Consider the following 22,895-nt stretch of genomic DNA (forward strand, 5'->3'; position numbering starts at 1 on the left):
TATTTATAAGTGACTTATGACCGTTTTTCACACTTACAACTGTTGCAGTATCCCCATACTGCAACAGTTGTAAGTGTGAAAAACTTGGCAACTGACTCATATTTATGACCGTTGCACTATCTCAGGGTCATGTGATCTTTTGCACCCTTCTGACAAGCAAAGTCAATGGGGAAGCCAGATTCACTTTACAACCGTGTTACTAATTTAACACCTGCAGTGATTCACTTAATAACTGTGGCGAGAAAAGTCGTAAAATGGGAGCAAAATCACTTAACAAATGTCTCACTAAACAACAGAAACTGTGGGCTCAATTGTGGCCATAAGTCGAGGATTACCTGTATTTGTAAAAAACAATAAAAGTGATATATAAATAATTTTACACTTCAAACTGAAATTGAACCAATACTGAATATAGCAGAAGGGCATGAATCCTTACCTTAACTGTTCTGAAGTTTGAAGCATCATCTACTCCATTTACTTTTGCAGAGCCCAGACCCAAGTAGTTGTATCGAGTAAAGTCCATCTCCAACTTAAGCTTTTCTGTTAAAATAAAAATATATCTTTTTACTAGCAAATTCACATTACTGCTCTTATTTAGCAGCAATGACAGTCACGTTTGTATGTCTGGATTTAAATAAAGAATGCACACAATATCAAAAATAAGTTATACCAGCTTGAAATAAATTACCTAGTTCCATATGCAGTTGTAACTTCAATATTCTCCAAAATTGTACTTACTGAGCAAATCTTCTGATCCTCCAGACAGAATTTGATAGAAAATATGGAAATTTCTTTCACCTCTGGGCTGTTTAACAACACGGGACTTTTCCAAGAGATCTAAAATTATAGTTAAATAATTATTTATCCTTTCTTTAGTTTTCTTTTTTTTTCCAAAAAAAGAATCACACTTACAACTCTAGTAGAACATTAAGAAATGCAGGTAACATTTGGAACAGAGACTGAAGAGACACACACTAATTTATAATATCTAATTAAGGTAATGCATATGTGACGTCCTGCCTTTTTCTAAGAAACACATTAAAAAGCTCCCCATTCCACTGCTACAATACTCACATGATTCCTGTGAGCTTGATTAGGCTGATGGTGTATTAATTTCTTAATGTCACTAGTAAATTTCATGACACAGCAGGGAAATTTAATTTAGGGAAATTTAATTTACATATTAAACTAACTTTGAATTCTAAGCCAGACTTTCCACTCAGTTGTAGTCAAACAAATCAAAAAGGTTATCAAGATTCGAAGACCGCTTTAGCGATTATACTGCTTTCACATTTCTATGCATGCATTCATCTACCTGTTTAATAAAACTTCAATTAAACAGGACACTCAGTTATAAAATGAGTAATGTTTACTTGTGTACTGAAGAAGTCTAAAATCAAAATGAATTTCTACATATCCTACTCCAGCATGAGACAGTTCCAATTCATATTGACATAAAGAACATTAGAATTACAGAATTACATCGTAGATAGAATCACACTGTTGTGCCAAAGGACTGTCATTAACAGCTCCAATTCAGCCTGATGGAAAGTACAGGTAGTCCTCAGTTTATAACTGGTTGTTTGATGACCATTTGAAGTTACGACACACTGTTACAAAGCTATTCATGACCTATCCTTGAAGTTATACTGCCGCCCTCTGCCTTGTGGTCACAGGATTGCATTTAAGGAGCTTGGCAATGGTTTAGGACTGCTCACCTTGTACCCTTGGCTGCGCCTGGTTCGCCACCAGGGATCCACTTCCAGCCATTCATTGCTAATGTTTCTCCTTGGCTGACACGCCCCTAGCTGTTCACCTCAGCCAATGGGCCCCGGCCCCTCCATCCCAAACACTATGGTGCAGCCCATTGGATGACATAGTGTTTGTCCCAGGCTTTTAGCCTCCCAGGGCACTTAGCCACCAGCCAATTTGGCTGCCAATGGTGGCAGGCAGAAGCCCCAGTACGATTGATTGCCAGAGGGGGGGGGAGGTTGGGGGAGGTGATGCTGCCAAACGGTCTCAGGCACTTGTTAGGAGAAAGAAGGGAGGGGGTGGAAGCTCTCCTGTAAGCTTCTGCTCTCTCTCTCTTTCTTTTTCCCTTCCCTCCTTCCCTTTCTTGTCTCCCTTCTCTCTCTCTCTCTGTCTCTCTCCCCCTTCCCTTCCTCCTTCCCTCTCTCCTTCTAAGGCTAGGATACCCACCCAAAACAAAAACTCCTTTGGGGGCTTCCCTGCTCTTCCCTTCCTGTTTGTTCGTTATCAGGGAGGCACAATCAGGTATAGGGGAGCTTCCACCCCCTCCTCCCTTTCTTTGGATAAAGCCTGCTGCCCCCCCCCCTTGCTCTTCCCTTCCCATTCATTAGTTATCAGGTAGGCATGATCAGGTACAGGGGAGCTTCCACCCCCTCCCCTTCTTTGGATAAAGCCTGCTGCCCCCCCTTGCTCTTCCCTTCCCATTCATTAGTTATCAGGTAGGCATGATCAGGTACAGGGGAGCTTCCACCCCCTCCCCTTCTTTCTCCTAACAAGCACCTGAGACTGTTTGGCAGCAGCACCTCCCCCAACCTCCTCCCAGGTACAAAGGAACTTCCACCCCTTCCCCTTCTTTCTCCTAACAAGCGCCTGAGACTGTTTGGCAGCAGCACCTACCCCCCCACCCCGCGATCAATTGCACAAGTGCTTCTGGCTGCCACCATTGACAGCCAGATTGGCTGGCAGCTAAGTGTCCTGGGAGGCTAAAAGCCTGGGACAAACAGTATGTCGCCCAATGGGCTGCGCCGAAGCATGTGGGATGAAGAGGCCAGGGCCCATTGGCCAGGGTGAACAGCTGGGGGTGTGTCAGCCAAGGAGAAACGTTAGCAGTAAATGGCTGGAGGTAGAACCCTGGTGGCGAAGCAGGCATGGTCAAGGGTACGAGGCGAACAGTCCCATTCCACTTGGTGACAGGCTCACATTTACAACTAGTTGCAGTGTCCCACAGCCATGTGACCATGATTTGCAATCCCCCCTCCCCCCAGTTTCTGAATTTTTTTGCCAGTATTAAACAAATAATGTCCATTTGGAAGAATAGATTTTCTTAAGAATTATGTGATTTACATCATGTTCAAGGTTCACTGTATAACTTGCTTTATGACCATTGTAAAAACCTTTGAAAAACTGAGTTTGTTCAAATGGTGCCTCAAGTTACAACCACAACAGCTTACAACCAAAATTCTGGGTTCTATTGTCCTAAATCAAGGATTACCTGTATTGTGGAATAAAACAGGGGTCTATATAGCTCATCAATTTCATCAATTATCTAGATGGGAGAGTTGAGGTGACACTTACAAAGTTTGTAAACAGCAGAAAATTGGGAAGGGTGGCTAATATTTTAAATGAGGATATGTTCAACCCATGACCCATGGCTTGTAGGCAGCCCTGAACAGCTAAGTATAGCAGACTCACAAGATCATACATTTTTAACATCATTATGTGGTTTTTAGGGATATATTATATATTTTGTAAGCAACCCAAGACGATTCCTCTTCACTCAATGTGGTCCAGGTAAGCCAAAAGGTTGGACATACCTGCTTTAAATGGAAGAGAAAATTCAAAACGGTTTGAGCACTAGACTAAAATCAACAGGATGGTCTTCAACAGGGAGAAATGTAAAATTCTGCATATGTGTAGGGAAGAGGTGAAACATAAGGATAAAAATGGGTGCCGTGTGATGAAGTTGATAAAAAGGCAAATGCCATCTTGATGTGCATTTCTCAAACCATAAAGTCCAGGTAACAGCTAGTAACTGTTCTACTCTACTCGGACTTGGTTAGACCTAATTTCAAGTACTGCATCCAGTTCTGGGCTCCATAGTTCAAAAGGAGAGTGAAAAACTGGAGGAAATCAGAGGAAAGCTACCAAGTTAATGAAGTATTTGATAGCCAAGCCCTATGAAGAATGGTTTAAAAACTGAGTTTATTTAGTGTACACAAAATACAACTAAGGGGGGAGATTAGGACCAGATTCAGTGGGTCAAAACTATAAGAAGGCCTGAGCTATCCATCAAGGAGAATTTCTTGACTACTTTGTCAGGTTGCCAAATAGAATAGATTTTTTTTTATTGGCCAAGTGTGATTGGACACACAAGGAATTTGTCTTGGTGCATATGCTCTCAGTGTACATAAAAGAAAAATGATGTAATAAGTTCTGCTCTAAATGTCTTCAAACAGAAACTGGATGTTCATGCGTCCCAAATGGTCTCATGAATCCTACACTGAGTAAGCCTACCTCTATAAATACTTTCAACTCTCTGTTGATAAGGGGAGATATTTAATCTAGTAATATTTAGAATATCCAAATTCTCTATAAATACCAGCAGTGTGAATAAGTATACAGTGATCAAAGCCTGCTCCAAGTATTCTGTCATTCCTCTATTTCACAATAGAATTTGCCAGAATATAGCTGGTATTCATTCTGCATTTAAAGAATTACTTTAGGTTATTTGGGAAAGCCTTCAGCACTAATTAAAATGAATAGAGCAATATGTTATCCAAATAAGCTTAGGATCATACAAATCGACTGTATATACCATTTGTGTCTTTTAAATTTAGATTTATTAAATCCAAACCCTAAAATAAAAGTTTGCCCTCACAATGTACATATGACACAAGGAGTGTGTCTCTATCAAGCTAGTGCTTTGTGTCATGCTTTACTAACATTCAGAACAAACAAAAGAACAATGAAGTGTATTAATATTTCAGTAAGTTACCAGCAGTGTTTTGTCTCCATGTCACCTGCTCCAATTAGCAAAGCATACACAAGCTTTTCTACAAAGGACACTTGGAATGAAAGCAACTCTTGTTCTACATAGCAAAACAAGAAAGTCATTGAAAAAATGCTATTTGGCAACCTAAAATTAAATGAAGACACTTTCAGATGTGCCTTCATATGTGAAGACATATCTTAAGAGATTGTATGGGTTTCTCAGGCTATTTTAAATTTTAGGTTCACTGGCTAAACCACCATGCAACATTTGAGTACAGTATTTTTATATTGCATTTTGACATAAGCATCCCTCCCTCCCTCCCTCCTTCTCTCTCTCTCTCTCTCTCTCTCTCACACACACAAAAGGAAATAATAAAAGGTTGGAAAATAACAATAAATATAATAGCCCTCTCATAATTGTGGTTGGCAGCTTGCTCTTCCATAGAATGTTTCATATAGGTTTCATATAGGTAGATCATGTAAATTCAGTATCACACAGGTTTCAGCTTTTCCAGCAGCTCACCACCTTTGCTTCTGCCTGCTATTCTACATTCTCAGAAATTGAAAAAGTAGCCATCATAGCAGTGGAAATAATCAGTCACGGTTCCTAGCACAATGGTTATTTCTATGATTTAAAGAAGGTTTTTGTGACTTATGCATCCTATAAAACCAAGTGATGACTTCCACATATCTTAAAGCATGCCAAAACACTTGACAGACAGAAAAGTCATAACAGGCAAGGTGGAGAAGAGTTATGGAGGCCAACTTTGTTTGCCTGAGTATTTCATTTAAAATGATCTTGGCTTAAGAGGTTGTGGTTTAGAAACAATGCTTTTGTTAATCCGGGCTCAAAGTGCAGTTAGCTTTTTGGCAGTCATAACACCCGACTGACTAATATTCAGTTGATAATCAACTATTATTGCAAGGCTTGTTTTTTCACAGTAATTATTACCAAACCCGGTTATTTCCCATTCTGAACCTGTGCAATTTTAAGCTATATCTATTACATTTATAACTTTGCAATTAACCTTTAATTTACTCCCAGCATATTTCTCTGCTCCATCAAGATCATTTTGAATTATTTTAGTCTTAACAGAATAACAGAGTTCAAAGGGACCTTAGAGGTCACAACTTCTGGAAGCAAGTTGTTCCGGTGATTCATTGTTCTCACTGTCAGGAAATTTCTCCTTAGTTCTAGGTTGCTTTTCTCCCTGATTAATTCCCATCCATTACTTCTTTTCCTGCCTTCAGATGCTTTGGAGAATCGGTTGACCCCCTCTTGTTTGTGGTAACACTGGTTGCATCTTCTAGAAAACTATCTCACCTAATTACATAATCTGCAAATCTTGCCATTCCTTTAACCTCTTCATGTGACACGTCAAATTAAAAATCCTCAGAAATACAAAGACCAGGACTTGTAGCAGTATACTTGATATCCCCTCCAATCTGCTGAAGTACTTTTTTTTTTGTACTAAGTTTTTATTTTGTTTTATAACATACAAAAATTCCAATTTCAATTGAACAATGTGTTGTCTGGGTACAAATCATTTTAGGAAATAATAATCAAAGTGTTTACAACAATATTCCTTGCATTGATATTAATAATAATAATAATAATAATAATAATAATAATAATAATTCCATCAAACTGTAGAAGAAGAAAAAAACAAAGTTTGAATGATTATGTGAACCAAAGTACAGAAAAATTGCTGTGAAAACAAGGAACATTATAAAAACAACAGAAACAAAGGCAGAATATAAGGAAAAACAGCTGGATGATAGATTAAATATATGGAAATCCAAAGATTTGCATGGACAGCACTTGAAAAACATTGAAGGAAAATGTGATGATATCTTTACATGGGCATGGCTTAAGATGGGAACCATCAAGAAAGAAACAGAAGGTTTAATACTTGCTGCTCAAAAACAAGCACTACAAACTAATGCCATGAAAGTGAAGATACAAAAATTCACCGACAATCCAAACTGCTGACTTTGCAACAACAAAGTCAAAACTGTTTCACATTTAATATGTGAATGCAGCAAAATTGCACAAACTGATTACAAAGCTAGACACGACCGAGTAGCTCAATTAATCCACTGGTCCTTATGTAAAAATATGACTTACCTGTATCCAAAAAGTTGTGAGAATATAAAGTGGAAAAAGTTATAGAAAATGAGAAAGTGAAGATCTTGTGGGACTTTTTGAATACAGACGGATCATCATTTGGAACACAGCATGCCAGATATCACCGTTGTTGAAAACCGAAACATACAATTTATTGACATCGCCGTACCAGGAGATGCCAGAGTTGAAGAAAAAGAACTAGAAAAAAAATCTCAAATATCACAACCTGGCCATCGAAACTACTTGATTATGGATGAACCATGTAACAGTGATACCCACTGTCATCGGGTACCATGTCCAAGAAGTTTATAAGATACATCAGCAAATTGCAGCTTCCTGCAATAACACCAGCAGAACTGCAAAAAACCGTGCTACTTGGAATATCGTATATCTTAAGACGCTGGCAGCAACCCATATCAACCATTAGCACCAGTCAATGGTATTTGTGATGCATTTTTGAATGTTCAGTTAACTGAATTTCATGTTTAATGAATAAAGTAAATAATAATAATAATAATAATAATAATAATAATAATAATAATAATAATAATAATAAGTAGTAGTAGTAGTAGTAGTAGTAGTAGTAGTAGTAGTAGGAGGAGGAGGTAGTAGTAGTCAAGAAAAATATTAGAGGTAAATACATCAAGAAGTGAAAAAGACCTTAAAATCCAAACTCAATGGAGGAATACCATCAAGGCAATACCAGTCATTAAATACACAGCTGAAATAGTGAACTGGACTCATGCAGAACTAAAAGCAATGGATAGGAAGACCAGAAAAATAATGACAATGAATCATACCCTTCATCCTCACAGCAACATTGACAAAGTCTATCTACCAAGGCAAATGGATTGTTGCAAGTACATCAGATGATTGAAGAAGAAAGAACTAGAAAAAAAATCTCAAATATCACAACCTGGCCATCGAAACTACTTGATTATGGATGAACCATGTAACAGTGATACCCACTGTCATCCGGTACCATGTCCAAGAAGTTTATAAGATACATCAGCAAATTGCAGCTTCCTGCAATAACACCAGCAGAACTGCAAAAAACCGTGCTACTTGGAATATCGTATATCTTAAGACGCTGGCAGCAACCCATATCAACCATTAGCACCAGTCAATGGTATTTGTGATGCATTTTTGAATGTTCAGTTAACTGAATTTCATGTTTAATGAATAAAGTAAATAATAATAATAATAATAATAATAATAATAATAATAATAATAATAATAATAATAATAATAATAATAATAAGTAGTAGTAGTAGTAGTAGTAGTAGTAGTAGGAGGAGGAGGAGGTAGTAGTAGTCAAGAAAAATATTAGAGGTAAATACATCAAGAAGTGAAAAAGACCTTAAAATCCAAACTCAATGGAGGAATACCATCAAGGCAATACCAGTCATTAGATACACAGCTGGAATAGTGAACTGGACTCAAACAGAATTAAAAGCAATGGATAGGAAGACCAGAAAAATAATGACAATGAATCATGCCCTTCATCCTCACAGCGACATTGACAGACTCTACCTACCAAGGCAAATAGATGGGTGTGGAATGTGGCAAGTACATCAGATAGTTGAAGAAGAAAAAAGACTTTTGGAAGAATATCTGAAGGACAATGAAGAAGATGCACTTAAGTTAGTATGCAAGGAAGGCTTGCTGACTACTAGAGACTAAACTGGCCTACAAGAAAGACCAAATGAAGAACAGAACAGAGGCATGGGAAGACAAAGCACTACATGGCCAGTACATTAAAAAATAGTAGGAAAAGCAGATAATAACAAGACCTGGTAATGGCTAAGAGCAGGAAAGTTAAAGCAAGAGACCAAGGGACTGAGGAGCCTTAAGGACAAATGTATACAAAGTCAGTATTGAGAAGAAAGCAACAGACAGTAAGTGCCACCTATGCGAAGAAGCTGAAGAAACAGTGGACCACCTATAAGCTGCTGCAAGAAGATTGCACAAACTGACTACAAGAAGCAGCATGACAAAGTAGCAACAATGCTGCATTGGAAGATCTGCAAGAAATATCATTTGCCTGTAAGCAAGAACTGGAGGGGCCATAAAATAGAAAAAATCATAGAAAATGAAGACGTTACATTGCTCTAGGACTTCAGAATCCAGAAAGACAGGCACCTGCCACGTAACACCCTGGACTTAACAGTTACTGATAAGAAAGACAAAAAAGTCTGGATAGTGAATGTGCCAGTGCCTGGAGACAGAATAGAAGAGAAAGAACTGGAGAAGATAACAAAATACAAAGACCTACAAATAGAAATAGAATGACTATGGCAAAGGCAAGCAAAGGTAGTACCAATAGTAATAGGCGTCTTGGGTGCAGTCCCAAAACAACTGGAGCACCACTTGAGCACCACAGGCATTGACAGGTTTGCCATCAGTCAATTGCAGAAAGGCAGCTTTGCTTGGAACTGCTTCCATCCTGCGATGGCATCTGTAACACTGTCAAACATCCGGATTTGCCCATCCCAGGTCCTTGGTAAGAACTTGATAGGTAGACAGGGATCCCAAACCCAGTCTGAACATCTGGCTGACTGTGCAATGAATCATCATCATCATCATCATCATCATCATCATCATCTATGCCTAAAGACCTAGGCAAGCACTTAAAAGCAATTGGCGCTGACAAGATCACCATTGGTCAGCTGCAGAAGGCCACCTTACTGGGATCTGCTCGCATAATTCGCCTATTCCATCACGCAGTCCTAAACGCTTGGGAAGTGTTCGACTAGTGATCTGTGATACGAAATCCAGCATAATTATCTCGTTTGCTGTGTATACTGTCATTTTGTGTAAATAAAATAATAATGGTTTAACCAAGTTAACGTATCTTCCTTATATCACAGATCCTTACATATATTTTCCTGTTTCTAGCTCCTGTTTTTGTCAGTTAGCCATTGATAAAATAAGTCCCAAATCAAAAAATATTCAGTTTCTTTCTTTTCCTTAGTTGTAAGTGTTAGCTTATCCATTTCTGCACATTCTAATATTTTTCTAATCACATCCTCATCTGTTGGGATCTCTTCACTTTTCCATTGTTGTGCAAATACTATTCTTGCTACAGTCAATACATGTAAAATCAGATATATGGTACATTCCCTTTGCTATACTTGTCTGGTATAACAAAAATGTCTCCGATTTCAAATCTATATGTTGTTTTATCATTTTTCCAGCCATGTATGTATTTTCGTCTAATATTTTTTCATTTTTTCACATGTCCACCACATATGATAGTATGAACCAGGTGTCTGATGACATTTCCAAAATTTTGCATATTTATCCTTAAACATCTTTGCTAACCTTGAGGGCGGAAAATCCCATCTTTATAAAACATTTTATAAAGATTTTCTTTGTATGCAGTCGACATCATTAATTTATAATTTCTATCCCATAATTTCTGCCATTTATCTAATTCAAATAGCCAAAATTTTTAGTCCACGCTATCATTGTTTCTTTTACTTGTTCAATCTTCCATCTTAATACTTAACAAATAGTATATACTGTATTTTTCGGAGTATAAAACGCACCTTTTTCCCCCAAAAAAGAGGGTGAACATCTGGGTGCGTCTTATACTCCAAATGTAGCCTTGCCCAGCTTCTCAAACGGAGGTTTTAGAGGCAGAAAAAAGCATCAGAAACGAAGCTTCAGAAAAGAAACTCCCAAACAGAGCTTCAGAAAAAAAGCCCCAAACAGAGCTTCAGAAAAAAAGCCCCAAACAGAGCTTCAGAGGCTTTTTTTTCTGAAGCTGTTTTGGAGGCTTTCAGAGGCAGAAAAAAGTTTTTTCTGAAACAGTTTCAGAAGTTTTACAGGCAGAAAAAAAAGGGGGGGGAAAAGCAAGGCACAGAGCTCACAACCAAGGAACCTGTTGCTAAAATTCACCTCTGGGAACAGCTGATTGGGAGTATTCCGGGAGGCCAACCCACCTGCCAATCCAGCTTTTTTCTTATTTTCCTCCCCAAAAACTAAGGCGTGTCTTATACCCCGGTGTGTTTTATACTCCGAAAAATATGGTATTTTCTTTATTAATTTTTAATCTGTCCCTGTTAATATCTGATCTAATTCTGTTAATTCTTTATATAAACCATACATTTTAACATCCTTCTCGTATCTAGATTGTATCTGCACATATGACCACCATGTTATCTCAATCCCTTGCTCACTCAGTTCCTGTTTAGTTTTAAGTTCCCCCTTTTCACTTAAAATATCTTTATATCTGGTAACTTTCTCTATATCAATAACATTTGGGTAAATCAGTGCCTCAATTGTGGGGACCCAGACCAGTATTTTCAAATAATGTTGTTCTTTAATTTTCTCCCGTACTAATAATAATGCATTCCTAACATAGTGACTTTGGAAATAGCTATGTATTTTGTTTCTTCCATACCATAAAAAAGCATCAAGATCATGTCCCTCCAAGGTCAATAGTCTTTTATTCCTCAAGCCAATCCATTCTTTCACCCAAATAAGTATCGAAGCCTGGTAGTATAATTCCCAATCTGGTAGCCCAAAACCACCTCTATTGTTAGAATCTTGTAACATTTTCAAACTTACCCTTTGCTTTTTTCCCTTGACAAATATATTTTAATATTGTTTTATTTAATTCTTTAAAATATTTCTTTTCCAGTTTTATTGGTATTGTTTGAAATAAATATAGTAATCTTGGCAAGATATTCATTTTTATAGTGGCTACTCTTCCCATCAATGATATTTGTAGATTTTTTCACTTCTCCAAATCTGTTTTAATTTGTTGTGCCAGTTTATAATAATTATCTTTAATCGTTACACACCTTCCCATTACTAGAAAGAATCACTCTGTCAATGGTTACATTGCAGGCTCAATGTTAGGGATAGAAGAACTCTACTCTTCTTTGTTAGCCATCTCTCTCCCCCCCACCCCGCTACCCCAGGTACACCTTAACACTGCTAAATACAGCTGTCTACTTACCATCATAGAAGAGAATTTTAAAAGTATTTCTGTGCACAAAGAGTAGGCACATAAGAATACCAGAAGGGTCAGTTTAAAGTTGTCCCTAGCTCAGTGATAAGAACTGAAAGGGAAATGTCCACTCTCAAAAAATTAAACAGAAGCTGCAGAACTATACCACTCTTGGCAATAGTTCTGTTGTCATGTATCTCATACACATTCCTAGCGCTGCTTTCGGAGAAAATTTCCAGAGGGCATATAGTAGAAGTAGAAAACTAGATAATCACTAGTTCACATGACTGCAATGTCCTTGCTTATTTGATCAAAGGTTAGATTAGGCCTATCTGGTGAACACATAAATATGTCACCCTGAGAAAATAAGAAACAAACAACCCAAAATGTTTACTCAGATTGTAGCAACAGTAAAGAAACTGAATATGTTCAAATACTATCTAGGGAATATACACCATTTTTTTCAGTCATCAACAGACGCCTATGGCACTGTCACTATGCTGCTTTAATCCGATAGGCACCTAATGGTATTAATTTGAAATCAACAAGCAAAATAAGGCACAGAGTTAAGATTTTTAATTGACTTTGATGTGTCATTAATTACAAATAGTTTGATTTACAAAAAATTGGGGCAGTTATAGAGTTACATATCTATTTTGTCACACAAATATGTTTGATATTACCTAATATTGTACTTTATTTATTACCCCATACAGTACTATTTACATCAGGGCCCCCCAACCCCCAGTCCGCGACCGCTGGGCTGCATCCTGTTCGGAACCGGGCAATGGAAGTGGTGGGTGAGTGCGTGTATGCATGTGCAAAGTTGCATTTATGAAAGCGGCGCACATGCATATGTGAAACCATCTCCTCTCCCCCCACAACCCCAGCGGTCCATTGAGCCTGAAAGGTTGGGGACAGCTGATCTACATCATGGGTATCTATCCTTTTGGTTTGCCTGGGCTATATTGAGTGAAGAGGAACTGTCTTGGGCCACGTATAAAATATATAATATAGTTAATGTATATAAATCACACAATGTTAAAAGTTTACTATCTTGTGGGGCCACATTACTAGCTGTCCTTGGCTGCCTGTGGCTTGTGGGTTGGACATTCCTGATCTACATGAACACTTCATCTACAAACATTTTGCCAATAAGCTGTGCCATGAGACTTTTTTAAGTCCACTACCCCTATTTTTGGAAGTTCAATTCATTTTCAAAAGCAATACCAGTTAAATTAACATTTGGAAAAAATAAAGAATGACGTTACATCACAAGCAAAAAATAAACATTAGTTGCATGATATATTCTAACAAACCAGGAAGAGCTATTTTTAACTACTTCCTTTTCTTCCATTCTACAGGACAGACCTTCCCAGCCAACCAGCCTTTTTGTATGTGCAAGCAACTGAATTGAAAGTTAAATACAAATGTGCAGCCTGACAAACCACATACTTCTTTTCATGGCATGTCTGTCATCCCATGGGGCTAGTGGGGGGGGGGGGGAAAGAACTTCAAATAGATGAATTCTGTCCATTAAAAAAATGCTACCTTTACTGCAGAAAATTTGAAAAAATCCAGAATTATACTGAAGAGACTTAATTAACCCTTCTAAGTAGTCAATTGACAAATCTGATCTATTTAAAGCTTTTACATCAATACTGTAATAAAATAATTACAAACATACACTATTTTTTATGCACTGATGAAGCTGGGGAAGAAATGTGCAAAGATGAAAAAAAATATCTGCATGTAAAAGACAAACTATCCAAGCACCAATTAAGGATAACTTTTAATGTATGCATCAAAGCATCTTCCCACCAACCCAAGATAAAGCACTAATAGGAAGAAGGCTGAAAAATTATTTATTTTACTGTTAAAAGACCTGGAGGTTTTTTGCTATGCTGGTACATGTAAAGAAGAGCAATATTTTTCTTGATTTTTTAACCATGCAGAAAAGGGAATAATGGCAAAGCAAAAGAAAAACATCTGTGAGGCATCTGGTCCAACATATCACTAATTCTCATGTATTTTACAATTTTTTGAATAGCATGATACAGATGCTGCACAGAGACAAGGATTAAGAGACATGAACTAGTAAAAACCCTGCAAGCACCCAGGAACAATGTAATCATAACTTGTTTCCTTTAAAACTGGAATTTAAATTTGGAGATCTTCACTATCATAAATGTGACAGATGTGGGTAGTTTTACTTGGCCATGAGTTTTGACTTCCAGGAAAGAAGTACAGAGAACAAGACATATTTTATAAACTCAAAGTACAATACCAGAAAATCCCACAGGCATCTCTATTCTTGATATGATACAGCTATAAATGTACTAATAAAGTATTTCTGGATTTCCAAAATGACTGGTTAAAAAATAATATAATTACATTATATAAAGGGCAGCAAAATATCAGTCCAACAAAATATCTCTAAGGATTATAAAACAGAAAATGATGGAGATGGTCAGCAATGAGAATCAACATAGAACAATTCTTAGAACCCTGTAATAATTTGTTTCACCAATAATAAAAGATCAGAATTAAAGAAAGGGCATGACGGTGGTAGTAGATAATAGATACTTGACACTCTTATTCTGTTACAGATGTGAAAAACAGTCAAGTTGCTTCAGTGGTCAAATAAATACCATGCCAACCAGCAATGTTTGCCTATGTGTTAGTGTTTCGAAAAGAGATACAGATGTATTTAATTACAGACTTAAATTGCCCTTTGGGTTGTAAATATACCCATATTGATGAAAAGGTTTCTAAATAACTATTACGCACATCATTCCATAGTTATTTTCTAGCCTATCATTATGAAACAAATTCAGCAATTTTGCTCAGACAGAATTTTGAACTTTCATAACTTCTTTTCTATGTTAATACCCTAGAGAGGTCAGTGCAAACCTTTGTCATCTGGCTGAAATGAGGGGCTGGATGGAAGCACAGGAGAGCTAATCTAGGCTGCCACAAAGCTTTTCATCTCAGTAAATAAACTGAGCAAGCTTTGGATAGTTTATTTTTATTACATTTACATCTATTTATATTCCGTGTTTCCTCAACCACAAAATCAAGATGAATTTTCTGTGGTTTTCCCAACCAATTTCCATTTAAGCAATTAGATCCCATATCTGCTTCATATAGTTGGTGAGTAGACAGAGGCTATTTAAACCATCAAGCCTAATCTTCTGTTTAGATGGTTAATTTATTGTCAGCAAATTAAGTTCAATTCCAGGTAACATGTGGACAAATGTTTATTTCTCCAAAGCGCTTTGAGGACAAGCAAGTACCGTATATACTCGAGTATAAGCCGAGTTTTTCGGCACGTTTTTTGTGCTGAAAAACGCCCCCTCGGCTTATACTCGAGTCTACCCTTGCAGAGCCGACCCAGGGAGAGGGTTTTTTGCCCTCGGGAACAGCTGGGCCGGCAGGACGAGCCCAAATGCTGCCGGCATGCTTTGCCAGCTCGGCCGGCTCGTTTTGGGGCGGCGGCTGGCCTCCGGCGTTTTCTTCCGCCGCTTTTTGATGGCGGCGGCGGCGGTGGTCGGCGGAGGGGCGGGGCGGAGGGGCGTCGACATTTCGCCCCTCTCACTCGCCTCCTCTTGCCCGCGGTGGGGGCGGAGGGCGTTGTCACTCGCCTCCTCTCGAAAGCGAAATTGAGTGCGGCGGCAGTGGTGGTGGAGGCCGCCGTGAAGTGCCGGCTGGGGAGCCCGGGAGCCAATCCCGGCCCCCAGCCGGCACTTCACGGCGGCCTCCCCTGCCGCCGCACTCAATTTCGGCCGGAGAGGAGGGCGAGTGACAACGCCTCCGCTGGCGAGAGTGACAAACAAATAGAGTTCTTCGCTTGGCGTTGTCACTCGCCTCCTCTCGAAAGCGAAATTGAGTGCGAGCGGCAGTGGTGGAGGCCGCCGTGAGTGCCGGCTGGGGAGCCCAGGAGCCAATCCCGGCCCCCAGCCGGCACTTCACGGCGGCCTCCCCACCCACCCCACTGCCGCCGCACTCAATTTCGGAGAGGAGGGCGAGGGTGACAACGCCAAGGGCGAGAAGAACTCTTTATTTGTTTGTCACTCTCGCCTCGGAGGGGCGGAGGCGTTGTCACCGCCTTCGAAAGCCGAAATTGAGTGCGGCGGCAGTGGGGTGGGTGGGGAGGCCGCCGTGAGTGCCGGCTGGGGAGCCCGAGCCAATCCCGGCCCCCAGCCGGCACTTCACGGCGGCCTCCCCTGCCGCTCGCACTCAATTTCGGCCGGAGAGGAGGCGAGGTGACAACGCCCGCTGGCGAGAGTGACAAACAAATAGAGTTCTTCGCTTGGCGTTGTCACCGCCTTCGAAAGCCGAAATTGAGTGCGAGCGGCAGTGGGGTGGGTGGGGAGGCCGCCGTGAAGTGCCGGCTGGGGAGCCCAGGAGCCAATCCCGGCCCCCAGCCGGCACTTCACGCGGCCTCCCCACCCACCCCACTGCCGCCGCACTCAATTTCGGAGAGGAGGGCGAGGGTGACAACGCCAAGGGCGAGAAGAACTCTTTATTTGTTTGTCACTCTCGCCTCGGAGGGGCGGAGGCGTTGTCACCGCCTTCGAAAGCCGAAATTGAGTGCGGCGGCAGTGGGGTGGGGAGGCCGCCGTGAAGTGCCGGCTGGGGAGCCCGGGAGCCAATCCCGGCCCCCAGCCGGCACTTCACGGCGGCCTCCTGCCGCCGCACTCAATTTCGCCGGAGAGGAGGGCGAGGTGACAACGCCCGCTGGCGAGAGTGACAAACAAATAGAGTTCTTCTCGCCTTGGCGTTTGTCACTCGCCTCCTCTCGAAAGCGAAATTGAGTGCGGCGGCAGTGGGGTGGGTGGGGAGGCCGCCGTGAAGTGCCGGCTGGGGAGCCCGGGATTGGCTCCTGGCCCCCAGCCGGCACTTCACGGCGGCCTCCCCTGCCGCCGCACTCAATTTCGCTGGAGAGGAGGCGAGGGTGACAACGCCTCCGCCCCCACCGCGGGCAAGAGGAGGACGAGTGAGAGGGGCGAAATGTCGAACGCCCCTCCGCCTCCGCCGACCACCGCCGCCGCCATCAAAAGCGGCGGAAGAAAACGCCGAGGCCAGCCGCCGCCCAAAACGAGCCGGCCGAGCTGGCAAAGCATGCCGGCACTTCAATCCCGGCTCCCCAGCCGGCACTTCACGGCGGCCTCCCCACCCACCCACCCACCCCACTGCCGCCGCACTCAATTTCGCTGGAGAGGACGGCGAGTGTGTCAAACGCCAAGGGGCGAGAAGAACTCTCTTTTATTTGTTTGTCACTCGCCTCCTCTTACTGCCTCCTCTCGCCTCGGAGGGGCGGAGGGGCGTTGTCACGAATACATCCCAATAAAATGCAAAGGTTTCAAAGCATGTTTTGGAAAAGCAGCGAGGATGGGGAGAATGCTGCCTTGAATGTGAAAAGAAACGTGGAAAACTCCAACTACAGTATAAAAAAAACATTTGCACTCAGTACTTTTTATTTTATTTTATTTTTGCCAAGTTTTCCTAGGGTTTTTTTCCCTATGGAAATTGGGGAGGTGGGGAGAAAGAGGTGAAAAGAAAAGCCTCTTGGAAAGCGGAGAACACGGCAAGAACAAACAATTTCTCCCCGAGAGGGGGCAGGAGGAGGAGGAGGAGGAGAGATGGGGCATTGCAAGCTAGGTGGGAAGAAGGAGGAGGAAGAAGAAGGAGGCAAAAGAAACCGACCCTCGCGCAGATCAGCAAATTAGCTTTCCTTCTCCAAACCAATTTTTTAAAAAAACCCGTTCTACCCAGAGCAAATGGCAAATAAGCAGCCTGCTTTGAGTCTGATTATTGTTTCATGGTGGTTGCCCTCTCTGATCTCCTTGTACATGACAAGGCACCTCTAACCCAGCGCTTTGTGTTTGTTATTGGTAATTCTCCTCTCCTTCTTCCATTGGAGTCCTCTCCTTCCTTTCCGAACGGGCGGGCGATTTACCTTCTCTGCCTTTTTTATTTTCCTGGAGGTGGAGGTGTATTCCTAAGGATGCCTTCAGTGCTGGGGAAGGAGCCGATCCATGGAGGGGAGGGGGGCGACGCTGCCGAGAAGCCGCTGCTTACAGAGAGCGAAAGAGCCAGGGAGACCTTGGCATAGGTGGGCGGCTGGTGTAAGGCAGGGCAGAACCTTCGACCCGCAAGGATCCCGGGAGGTGGGGGACGAAAGAGAGGCAGAGAAGGAGGGAGGGAGGGAAGGAAAAGAAAAGAAAAGGGGGAGTGAAAATAAGAGCAGTCCGAGCAATAAATAAATATTGCTGGGCTGCTTTCCAAAAATCCTCAGCACGGAACTAAAAGTTGCAAGTGTTTTGTGAGTTCAAACAGTCCCTTCCAGACTAACACGTTTCATTAAAAGATACAAAGTTTGGTAAACTGAAGCTCGCTCTGTCCAATGCAAAAAAATCATCATCATCATATAATAATAATAATAATAATGATAATAATAATAATAATAATAATGATGATAATGATAATAATGATAATGATAATAATAATAATAATAATAATGATGATAATGATAATAATGATAATGATAATAATAATAATGATGATGATGATGATAATGATAATAATGATAATGATAATAATAATAATAATAATGATGATGATGATAATAATGATAATAATGATAATGATAATAATAATAATAATAATGATGATGATGATGATGATGATAATGATAATGATAATAATAATAATAATAATAATAATAATATTCAGCCGTGCTTCGCTTTGATGGCAGCCTGACGTAAAATGGGGGGCAGGGGGATACATACACGGTTAGGGAAAAATAACAAAACAATGTTTTGGGCTCAATTGCAGTCTTAAATTGAGGACTACCGGTACTTGCAATTTGAACCTTATTGGACACTTCATTCCTGGAGGGTTTTTAAAGAACAGACTGGACAATCCTTTGTCTGAAACAGTATAGGATCTCTTGCTTGAGGAGTGGGGACTGGACTAGAAGATCACTGTTAGTTTGGGATATGTTCAGAGCCCACACATCTGATGACATAAAAATTGGCAAAGTCATCTCAAGTCACTTTGGCCGTTATTCCAGGTGGGCTTACATCTGTATTGCAGCCCCTAGATGTCAGTTTAAATAAACCTTTCAAGGACCATGTGCGAAGGATGTGGCATGAATGGATGACATCTGGTCAAGCTCGTCTGACAAAAGTTGGAAATCTGAGAAAGCCAGACATAGAACTAATAGCACAGTGGGTTCGTGATGCATGGGAAGATATTCCAGAGGACATGGTGCAACGTGCCTTCAAGAAATGTGGCATTAGTAATGCTATGGATGGCAGTGAAGACAGCGCATTGTATGAGAGTGACAGCAGTGATGATGACGACTGTGAACTCAGTGATGACGACAACGTATATGCGGATAACATCACAGAAGCTGAAGTAGCTGAAGCTCTGTTTGGACAAACAGATGAGGAGGAGGAGAACTCCAGTTTTGAGGGATTTTAGCTCTCGTTAGCTTGGTTGCTGTTACTTTTAAAGATACTGTATTTTTGATACCATATTCTTTTTGGGGACCCCCTTTTGCACTTTTATTGTTTTTCGTTCAAATAAATATTCATGTTATTTTACTTGGCTCTATCTTTATTTTTTACATTGACCAGTAGCTGCCTCATTTCCCACCCTCGGCTTATACTCGAGTCAATAGTTTTTCCCAGTTTTTGTGGTAAAATTAGGTACCTCGGCTTATATTCGGATCGGCTTATACTCGAGTATATACGGTAATCTTTTTGACCCCATCTATCTTATCTGTTGGCTTCCCTTTCTGTTTCCCTCCTCTCCATTATCCCTTAATATCATCCAATATAATTATTTTTAAAATTCCATTATTCATCCACATGTCCAATATGTGTGCTTGCTGGTGATTGTCTCTAAGGAAGAGTTTGTCTTTACCTGGTCTTGGTCTAGTTCTTCTTGAAGCCCTTGATACGTTTTCCAAATCTATATTGCAAAGACATCTATCTTTTTTCTTTTGCTCTTTCTTGAAAGCTCAGCTTTCACAGAAAATATGTTCACAGAACATAGTTAATTCTGATGTATTACCATCAGAAAGATCATTTCTTTAATTATTAGCATGAAATGTCCTTACCCTCTATAATCTTGCTTGTCATTGCCTTCTCCAGCACTCTGTCCATATTTATTGATCTAAGCCCCCAAACTCATCTGAATCAGAACAAAGCTGGAAGGGACTTTGGAAGTCTTCTAATCCAACCCCCTGCTCAAGCAGGAGACCCTACCATTTCGGACAGGTGGCGGTCCAGTCTTTTCTTAAAAGCCTCCAGTGATGAAACACCCACAATTTCTGAAGCCAAGCTGTACAACTGATTAATTGTTCTCACTATTAAGAAGTTTCTCCTTAATTCCAGGTTGCTTCTCTCCTTGATTGTTTCTTGTTCTGCCTTTGTGGAGGCCCCACTGCTCTTATGTCTATTTACTCCTATCTATTTATCCCCTTCAGGTCTTTGCCATCCAGTGTACATATTTCACTTTCTAAATTTACTTTTACAGGCATTATTGTTGTAAAGGAAAGATCTTACAATGTTTTCTGATTTCTTTTTTTGGAGGGGTGGATCTATTTAGTATGTTTCTCTCCATGTATGTTTCTATTCTTTTTAAGCAATTAAGCAAACTCTTAATGTGCAAAATTAACGCAACAGTTCAGTAATTTGCACATTCTCTTGCTATTCATTCAGTGCATACTAAACTTTTCCAATCTCTGTCCTATCCTGTTGTTCCGTAGTATTGACATGGAGTTGTTAGCACTTGAGCTGGCTCTTCTGTAACTTTTTAAACGGTTCAGTACAGTACAGCATTTCACCTGCATGTGGTACTTGTTAATCTTACAGCTGGTCTACTGCATGTCATAATTCACTTTCTAATGGATTCAGTTATCAAATACATTCTCTCTTTATAAATATTCCTGTCATCTTCTAATCCTTTTTGCAAATGATTCAGTACAGTTTCCAATATTCCCTTCATCTCATCTGTCTCTAGCCAATTTCTCCTGTGATTACTCTTGAGTATTCATATTTTTATATTTTTCTTGTGTTTGCTTACATATTCTTAAAATATATCAAATTTTCTTTTTCTTTAATATTCCATATTTTTCAATATGCTATTTTAAACAAGCTAGAATTGACATTGGAGATTCAGAAGCGGTGGTAACTTCTTCCTTTAAGAATCAAGTATCAGTAGGAAAGAAGTCAGCATTCAAGAAATATGCCCGAACTAGCACTTGGTAGAGTAGCAGTTAAAGCCCTAGAAAAGTATTCAGATGCCTATACCTTTAAGATTTCTGAGAATATCACAAATAGTTCATAGAACAAACGAACAAAATGTGCTCTATAAATAAAATACAACTTACAGTTGCTAATGACTCCTCCAAGTGGATCACCTTTAAAATCAAATTCAATGTCCATATATTTTCCCTTGAAAGAGGATACAAAAAAAAAAAAGATTGAAATGGTTTCTTTGATTTATATGCCGGCATTTTGAGATCTTTTAAATGTAAAGAATATTTAACAATATTTAACCGTTCTAAATTGTTCGAGTTTAAATAAATCATATTATATAAAGTATGCTTATTTATCTCAAGGCATACAACAACGTCACCAAATTAGTTTTTTGTTAGGTAACTTCTAAAAACCCATATATTCCTTGGAACGTTCTAGGGGTTTTCCAAGAGCAATTCTGTGGTGCAGGTTGATATAAACAGTTACACAAACACACATGCAGACCTATGATCCAATGGGATAAGCAAACTGTGCATGGATTTTCTTTTCTTAACCATCAGATTGTAAAGGTCAAAATGTTCCTTGTTTTATGGGACTGAATATGACAGGCTTTATACATTCATAATAATAGAGATATACAGGATTAAGACATATCTGATGATTCTGATCTGCTTTTCTGTTTTATTTCTGACATCAGCCCTGAAAAGAAAGCTCTGCATAAAATAGCAAGAAGACGTTCTGCAAACATGAAGAGTGGGAACAGATATACTGTAAATGGAATGACTGTAATTTGAAAGGCTGTTATAAAGTGTGTGCATTATAGAGTATAAGCATATAGTAAAGTGACAGCCAACAAGTTCACCCTATCCAGGGTTTCTTAATTCCATTGATTTTATAGACTTGTTCACCACTGGTTTTTCCATTAATTCTGCTTTTCAGAAGCTGGTTGTGGAGCACAGGCATAATGATAACATAACTGTGGAATGCTGTGACCATCGGTTGCACTGTTGTAATTTCGAACGGTCGCTAAACAAGCAATTGTTAAGGAGGACTATATGTATTAAGAGCAACATAATGAAGTACCATCTCCAGTACCTGGCTTTGTAAAAGTGCTCATTTTTGCCATATTCTCCCTCCCTATCCCCCCCAACCTCTCCCTCTCACACACACATACACAAACTATTTCTGTCACATGGCTTTTAGAAGACCAACTAAGCCAACAATAATCTAAATCTAAATCTAAATTATAATTATGCAGTCAGACAGTCCTAAATTTATCCTGCTATTGGCTAAGATGTGAGGTAGCTCTCTGGTCTCTGTGCTGGTACATTTCTCCAAAAGAATGTCCACTTCAAGCACAAAATTCTTCTATAATGCATTTTTCATTTATAAAGCTCTTTTGTTTCAAATCTACTATAGAGAATTTCCTCTTATTATATCAATGTCACTGTCATTGTCACTCAATCCAGTGTCTAACCAAATATATTAACCTGATTTTAAGGAATAATATATAAAATTTGACACAAGTCCATTATATACGTTTAACTTTCAGTATTTAGTATATTAAGATATTCCCTAGAATATCTTTAACCATTCTAAATCAAGCAAGAGTCTTGAAAACAGTCACCTACATCTCAGTAAGACAAAGCTGGCTATGACACAGTATTGGGTTAGATTCAATATTACTTTATGAACAGAAGGAAACTGGCATTTGCAGATGGCGCCCCAGAAGAATCTACTAGGAAAGAACTATACATATGTAATTTCCTTAACAGAAAGACTAAAGAAAAAT

At 39.9% G+C, this 22,895-nt stretch overlaps 1 protein-coding gene across 3 annotated transcripts in view; it reads right to left on the minus strand.

The window, feature by feature from the left end:
* The window catches only part of MYO1B (myosin IB), a 143,104-nt gene that overhangs the window by 42,566 nt on the left and 77,643 nt on the right, over positions 1–22,895 (minus strand). For all 3 annotated transcript variants that reach the window (XM_058188443.1, XM_058188433.1, XM_058188427.1), the window contains exons 7-9: positions 21,235–21,298; positions 739–837; positions 437–540 (exon numbers count right to left, since the gene is read on the minus strand). In XM_058188443.1, the coding sequence (XP_058044426.1) occupies positions 437–540; positions 739–837; positions 21,235–21,298 (267 nt within the window). The remainder of the gene's footprint in view (positions 1–436; positions 541–738; positions 838–21,234; positions 21,299–22,895) is intronic.

The sequence above is a fragment of the Ahaetulla prasina genome, chromosome 1 (assembly GCF_028640845.1).
Source record: "Ahaetulla prasina isolate Xishuangbanna chromosome 1, ASM2864084v1, whole genome shotgun sequence".
NCBI classification, from domain to species: Eukaryota; Metazoa; Chordata; class Lepidosauria; order Squamata; family Colubridae; genus Ahaetulla; species Ahaetulla prasina.